The sequence below is a fragment of the Lipophrys pholis genome, assembly GCF_963383615.2.
Source record: "Lipophrys pholis genome assembly, chromosome: 2".
NCBI classification, from domain to species: Eukaryota; Metazoa; Chordata; class Actinopteri; order Blenniiformes; family Blenniidae; genus Lipophrys; species Lipophrys pholis.
The window spans coordinates 20,425,943-20,433,983 of record NC_137636.1 but is presented as its reverse complement, the minus strand read 5'-3'; the positions used below and the strand labels follow the sequence as shown (position 1 = coordinate 20,433,983).

Below are 8,041 nucleotides of genomic sequence, written 5' to 3'. Positions count from 1 at the left end.
CCTCCCCGGAGCAGCGGCAACCCGCGGAAGGACTAGCTCAACAACGGTAACTTGAATGTTTTCCTTCAGCAAATATGATCCATCGAGTTTGAGTAGGGGCGTTTTTGTGTGTGTGTGTGTGTGTGTATGTGTGTGTGTGTGTGTGTGTGTGTGTGTGATGTGGGTGGGGGGTGGGGGGGGGGGGGGGGGGGGTGCTATGATGGTACCGCAATAGTTGCCAAAGATAAGCTCAGATTGTCGACAGCAATATGGTTTCATAACTCAGACTCCCCCCAGAGACAATCGGGAGGAGATATAAATACTGTTTGTTTATAGTAATGCACATTTGTCCATTAAATAAACCTGATTAAATTAATGACGAGCTCGGCAAACCTCACTTCAGCTGGACAAAGGTGTGGTTTCCAGAGGCTAAATATCTAACAAAACTGCCGGGACTTCCATCCAGGCTGGGAAGTCTCAGAGGGAGTAGGGTACCAGCGCATCTGGGCGTGGAGGGCTGCGGCGGCGGCGGCAGCCGCCGGGTAAGTGAAGGCTGCGTGGGGAAGGCCTGGAGTCAGCTCCGTGGTGTACAGAGGGTATGGGGTCCAGGCATCCGGTGATGCTGGGATCAGTGCTGCCCCCGTCAGATCATATGGGTCCCGTGCAATGAAGTGTGCTCCTAGAGCAGGGTGGATATTTGTGGGGTTCGGTGTGGCCATCAGCTTACTCTTTGCCATCTTCGTGTTGGCTTTAGCAAACTCTAAGCGCAGGGTCTGGGGACTTTCGGGGTCAAAACGGATACCATTCAGTGCATTTTTTGCAGCTTCAGCTCCAGTGCGACTGTCAAAGGTTACAAACCCGACAGGCTGTTTTGACGTCAACTTAATCAGTGACCCTTCATAACCCTTAAAAGGTCTGAAGAGAAGGTAAAGTTCTCGTGGTTTGATATCGACCGGGAGGCCGCTAACAAACAGAGTCCGTACCTCCTCCTCGATGGAGACGTTGTTATTGGGCTCCGCGTCCGCTTTCAGGCTCATGGTGACGGTGGCTTCGGCTGCACACACTATCAGGCTTTTCTTCGCAGTGTGATATTTCCCCCAAGTGCGTCTGAAGCTGCCGTGAAAGTCCTGGTGGCGCTTGAACTTGAGAGACGAGGTGCCGAGGTGAGGTCGTGCGTCGGACGAGGACGGAGAGGTATCCGAGGAGAGCTTGGAGGAAATAATCAATGCCCTCAGCCTCAATCAATGCCCTCAGCCTTATTTGTGCTTCTGCTGCCCGTCTATTAGTTCAAACCAGTCTCTTGTCTGCTGCCATGAATTGGGCATTTTTGGCCAAAGGATTATCTTTCTTTTTTTTTTTTTTCAGTTTAAGCCCCATCCTCTCTGAATGTGAGAGATCCCAGCAGACCAGAGGATTAGCCATTGTGAGGGGGTCATGTTCATATATATTGTACCCAATCAATCAATTTGTAGATGAAGTATAAGTGTTGGAAAACACATATAAGACATTCACAATAAAATGTCATTCACTCCCACATGAACAAAGAATTTTATTAAGTATATATATCCATTCACTGTATTGGTAGTTAATTGGTGAACTGGCCATTAACTTTCATTTCAGTTGATTTCAATGTCAATGATCTGCTTGCTCTCTATTGTATGTCTGTATATATATATATTGTTTTCCTGGTCTGGCTTATTGTCAGTCTGTCACAAGGCAAACAGGTGGAGAGATGTAAGGAATAATTAACAGGCTCTGACAAGCTGTTTCCTGCAAGCAGTCGCTCATTTTTGATTGACAGCTGAAGTGTTAGGGTCAGACTTGTGTTGCCTTTGTCTTTTCTGTCTTTCTTGTCTCTGCCTGGTTCACTGTTCTTTTTCTCTGAAATTGCCTGGTAGTTGCCACACAGAGGTCCAGCCCCTACAACAGACTGATACTTGCTAGGATTGTGAGCTGTGTGGTCCCGTTTGTTTCACAAGAAGAGAAGCGAACAAGAAATTTAAAGCCGCAGGGCTCCTTCAAACACAAACCCACACTTTGCAGGTCTCAGGCAGCCTCCCTAGTCTTTTCATGCACCCGGTTCAAACGCTGTCCATCGGCAAGGCTTATCAGCTCTTCTGCAGGTATTGTTGACTTGTTTGTTGTCATTGTCGTGCTTTTTTTTTTCTGCTTTTTTTTCTTGAAGGGAATAAAAGTAATTGATGAACAACCAAAGAGAAATCGCTCGCTGGGAATACCGGCACCACCTTCCACAACACTGGCAGCTTGAGTAAACTGCCTCTGCTCCTGCTGTGATGTATAAGGTCCCTGGCTTAGTGTAAGCACCCGAGTAATGCTTTATCGTTTGGAAATATCTCATAATTCATCATTATCACATCCTCTTATATGGGACCAAAACACGGGGTAATATCAATGGAGTTGTGAGTTTAAAAAAACAAAAAGTGAGCTGCACTGCGGAGGCACCCTCTTTGCTTTTTTTTTTTTTTTTTTTTTTCCTGCGTCTTTTCTCTGATTAATAAAGGTAATTAAATCAGGGAATAAAACACATCCATGGAAGATGGCTTGGCTTTAATTATTACTGCTGGCACTGCGCAGACCAAGCAGCACAATAAAGTCAGGCAACCTGAAGACTTAATTAGCAGGGGTGCCATATACAGTATACAGGCGCCCACCAGTCCACTGACACCTGAGATTTGCTTGATTGCAGTTAGATTGGAGAAGAAAATGAGAAATGGGGGGGGGGGGGATTTAGTCCTACAATTACTTCATGGCTTTTGTTAGGGCAGTGTTGTGATATGGAGGCAAATCTTGGTAACGTCCGCATCACCCTGGGGCCATTGAAAGTTATAGTCACAAACCTCATGGAAGAGTACAATAACTTCCAACCAGCACACAGACACACACACACAATGAGGCGGTGCACGTTTGACACACCTCGGGGAGATTTAAAATGTCTGTGTCAACGAGTGGTCTTAAATCATATGAGGGGACTCTGGACACACGCACACAGAGGTATAGTCATGGGCACTCGCACAGAAGAAATGCATTCAAAGAGACACACTTGGTTTCAGTTTATTATGTGTGTGCCAAGCATATAATACAACTAATTACTGGAACCCCAGCCTTTGGGCACTGAGCTACAGCTGATTTCATTCCTCCTCCAATAGCAGCGATCTCGTGTGCGTGTGTGTGTGCCCGTGCCCTCATTTTTTTTCTCTAGAGTATCCATACACACACTGATATACATTCACGGCGCGCAAAGCATCTCTGCATATGTGTCGTTGCATTCAAGTGGGTGCCAGGTGTGACGGTGTGTGCTGTACATTTGTGCATGTGTGTCTGCATTAATGAATGTGTCACAGTGTGTCAGAGATTACAAAGATTCACAATCAGTTGTTCTGCAGCTCTCTCATCAGTATGTCCTCGGCGGTTGTAATCAGCGGTTTAAATGCACTACGGGACTCTGTTCCAGCGTGGGGTTTGAAGACTTGTCGCTGAGCTTCCGTTCATTTTCGTACTTGTTTTCTGAGTTGTGGGGGTGAGGCAAGCTTGTCGTCTGTCACTCACACACTCACTCACACACTCACACACTCACTCACTCACTCACTCCGTAAATGTGGACGTGCAGCATGTGTGCAAACAGAGCATCCACACTTCTCTCAGCTTTCTAGCACCTGCCCACACTTCAAACACTTAGTGCATCTACACATTCGGCTTTTTCGGACGGAACATGGGCAACATCTGTCACCATGGGTTAAAATCTCTGGTGTCGTGTAGTACAGTAAAACTGTTTCGCAGATCGATATCACAGTCAAGTTACTGCTGACATCCTGTAATAATTTTCCAAATGCAGCAGAATGTGACGCAACGGCCCTCTTTGCAGAACTGGCATTCCAAGTAGACTTCTTTTACTAGGCTTTGATGGTAGCCAGTATTTCTGTCTCCGAGTTTGTTCAATGCATAGAAACTCCACAAGCAGAAGAGCTTTGTGTATCGGCGTCGTTAGTTCGGCTTGATGGCGCCAGCAACGAACGGCAATGACGTACACGCTGACTTCTCTGTGTGGATGTCACTTCTGATTCAGTGGAGGTTGACATCTGAGAAGTGAAAACATGTTGGCATACCCAAGTTATTGCATCCATGTTGCACAGTGTTGAGTCCCGAACCCATAAGACTGCTAAAACTGTACAGTCTGTAGAGGCCATTCGTCATCTTCACTTGTCACTCCTACTGTGTCCTAGCTTGAGGCATGTTAACACAGGAAGAAATACTGTCAAGTAGTTCAGTAAAAGATATGATATATTTGTGATACATGATGAATCGTGTAATCCCATCTGACAGTGGTTCCAAGATGTACCCCTTGGATGGGCTGTCTTACAGATTTGTAAATTTGCAGGTCTGTAAAGATTAAATAATCTCGGTTCCATTTTATTTGCTGCTGTGATCCATTTATGGAAGTATAAATGCTGCCATCCAGAACAAAGTGTGCAAAAAGGTCTTTACTGCACTATTGTAAACTAAATCAGTACTCTGGTGCTCCAGTTTAAATGATACTTGCATGAATGCCAAACATATTGGCATTATTGTTTGGGTCTCCCTTTGAAAGTGTCAGAGAAGTCCAGAATGACTTTTTTCCCCTTTAAATTTGGAAAGAATTTGTGCTATAAAGGAAAATTAGAAGGTATAAGTGTTTTGTTTTTTTAACTGTGTGAGGATATTCTTTGGTTTGCAAGATCAGTCATTAGTGAAAAAAAACCTGCAAAAAAACCCAAACTAGAACATGCAAAGACATCACAAAAAGTCACATTACTGATCAACAGGTTCGAATCTCGGGAAACAATTGGTTTAAACTTTGACTAAAATTGCACTCAAATCACCTTCTATACAACATTTTCTCTAGACTGCGGGTCACAATCAGTCAAGTATTCGAATGCTATTCAAGTGCTTTGATATCAGTTCCAGTATAATCCATCATTTATTGCCGTTTTGTAATGAACGAAGATTTAATTGCTGACTTCTCTTCAGGGGTGTAATTAGTCATTTTTTAAACATTCTGCTTTTGTGCTACTAACTGTGACAGCGTCCACTTCATTTTGAACCCTTTCCAATCGACCACAGTCCAAGATGAGCAAAGCTTGAGCTTTGTCAAAAGGCTGAATTAGCCCGCTGAGTCACATCCAGTTATTACTGTCTGCTCACAGCTTTTAAGTTTTACAGGCTCTAACTTATGATTTTGCCTCTCAGGCAGCATATACTGTGAGTGCCCTTGGAGGTTGCTGCGGCTGTGTGTTGGTTGGTGAGGAAGGTTGCAGACATTGCTTAAGTCTGACTTAATTCCTGTATGAAGTGAAAATAATTAGCTGTCTCATAGATTTTAAATTTAATGAGGTTTTAAGACACTGGAAACCTTTTTACATGACGAATCGTCCCTCAAGTCAAACAAAGAGATGTTGTCTTGCTAAAACCAGAACCGTTTCCTTCACCAAGATGTTGAGTGCCAACCTCCAGAGAACTGCACAGAGCATTGTGTGCTGTACTTCAGCAGCATTTACCAGATCACTCCATACCATAGCTTTATTTATAAAGCACTTTAAAACACTGGACAAAAGTGCTGTACAAGAGAATAGATGAACTGGAGAAGTGCACAGCTCTTGCGTTACATAAAATAGATAAAAAAAAAAAAAGGCAAATACAACTGAAACGAACACGGCTGAAACAAATTAAAAGGATAAAAACATGGGAAAGACAAGTTAAACCATGTAGAATACAAAGACAGCTGTTCTCCTGGTGTCGAAGGCCAAAGAATAAGGTGGGTTTTAAGACAAGATTTAAAAACAAACTGGGACAGGGCCAGGCTGGTCTAATGGACAGAGGTAAGGCGTCCCACAACTTGGGGGGGCCATGACTGCAACGTTGCAGTCCCCTTTAAGCTTTTGGTTAACTTTTGGAATTCTCAGGAGCAGCTGACCTGAGACGGCGAGCGGAGGTATAAGCCTGAATAAGTTCAGAGAGAGAGAGTAGGGTAGAGCTGTTGACAGATTGAAAAGGATTTAAAATCAGATCTAGTTCAAAATCTTCAAATAGGTCTTGATACACACAGTATATTTTGCGAGCAATATCTTGAATACCTGACAGTATTCTGAGTCGTTTCCTTTTTTTTAAGACAAGCTGACTCGACTTAATGAGAATTTTCTTTAAGTCATTACAGAAATTAGTGGTCAGGAACATCCCCGGTCCTCACCACTTCACTGCCGCTGGACCCAATTCAGTTTAATAACCTAAGAATATATATATTTTTTCACAATGGTCATGTCACTGCATTGTAGAACATACAACAAGTACGCAACGGTCGGGAGAAGGACACCCATAGTGTGTTGTATGACATGAAGCTATGATCTCAAAATAGTACCGTCCCACATTTGTGGAAAGATTTCCCCCGAAATCTCTGCTCTTCCTGCCCGATCTTGCTTGGACATTCCCTTGTTGAACTATAATTCAAAGCATCGTTGGCTTGATTGATTGCTTGCATCAGACAGCCTATTTGAGAGTCAAACTTTAGGCAGAGAAGATTGATAGGCCTGGTGAAGGAGATTTAAAAAGGAAGAAAAAAAAAAAAAAAGTGCTACAGAGACGGAGAAGCTGAGCAGCTCTGCTGCTGTCGCCCTTACTGACATACTTGTTATTCCAGGAAGATTTCTCCACAATGCATGCAGCCATTTTGTGAACTATGAGCCCATTGCAGTCACGGAGGTTTGAACAAAGTTTGTATAGAAAATTGCTGAACTGAATGTGTTCAGCTGTACAAGCAAAGTTGTTGATGAATTCCAAACTCCTGCTTATTGTTTAAGCACAAGTTGTGAGTGTTTACGAAGTATAGTTGTCTAAATGTCTGTTAAAATACTCATCAGTGTTTGTATGTGTACTTTGACATAGGTACATGTGCCACATGTCAAGGCAACTACAACTACCGGTACTTTATGTAACGGCAACGGTTGAACATTTGCTTTGCTTTCTGAGGGTCACACAGGAAGATTAATACTTGCCCGAACTAAAATTGTCATGTCGGTAATGAAGTTGCTGGCAGAATGTGGTGAGCGCACAAACTGCAAACAGCCACATAATGAGCAGTCACTCCATGGAGCCCAGATGAACAAACATGTGGCAGAAAACATGCCTCAGAGGAAGAGCTAAATTCTTTGTTGTGAAATAATTAGCAGCAGCAGCAGCAGTAGTGTTATGATGCAATAGTCACGAAAAGAAGCAATTTATCTGAGATGGCAATGTGTTCATCCATTCATCCGTCTGTCCGTCACACTTCCTGTTGTATTAATTTAAATGACTGACTGTTGGGACAGTTACAAAATAGAAGTACAGGTAGGGCTTTTAGGTGAACAGGTAATAATGTTGAATTTTGAGAATTACATGATTTGAGATTGATACAATTTTCTAGTTGTGATTGATGTCTCTGTGCTTTCTTTCTCTGGCTGCCCATTTACTTCAGCTGTGCGGCTGGGATGTATATTCTAATATTTTGGGGTTTTTTTTCCTTCAATTCCCACCAGCAGCAAGTTATGTCAAGTAATGTGGTAACCTAATCTCCTCGGGGTGTAAGGGGGGGGTGTTAAAGGAGGTTTGATTCTTGTTTTTTGCAGTCTGTGACAGGTTTATGGTCTGGTAACATTGTACACACTATCTCAACAAACAGACACTGCAGACCTCTATGTATTATATTGAATGGTCAGACACACAGTCCTTCCCCACAATAAGATCTTCACAGATTTGCTTTCCCTGCATTTCTATTTCTTGCTATTTGGGAAGGGATACAGAGTGCAGTGTAAATTCTACAACGAAGCTGCAGTAATTTACTTCAGTACCACGTATGTGTTATTCCTTTGGTCTACATTTGTCTAATTAATATTAATGTACATGAACTACTTTCAGCCAAAGCCAGAGGCTAAAGAGAAAAGACTCATCAAGATATAAAATCTGAGGCTGCTTAGTGAGAGTTGCCTCAACATTTACTGTATTTTCTACTGGAAAATTCAACATCTACCGTACGCTC

General features: G+C 43.1%; 1 protein-coding gene across 1 annotated transcript; it reads right to left on the bottom strand.

Annotated features, from left to right (window-relative positions):
• Positions 1-293: 293 nt before the first annotated feature.
• LOC308106813 (RNA-binding protein, mRNA-processing factor 2a) lies at positions 294-1,016 on the bottom strand (the record flags this gene model as incomplete). The annotated part of the gene is made up of 1 exon (XM_080458777.1): positions 294-1,016. One exon carries the CDS (start codon positions 1,014-1,016, stop codon positions 417-419), a length of 600 nt encoding a protein of 199 aa, XP_080314903.1. The 3' UTR covers positions 294-416.
• Between the last annotated feature and the right edge of the window lie 7,025 nt (positions 1,017-8,041).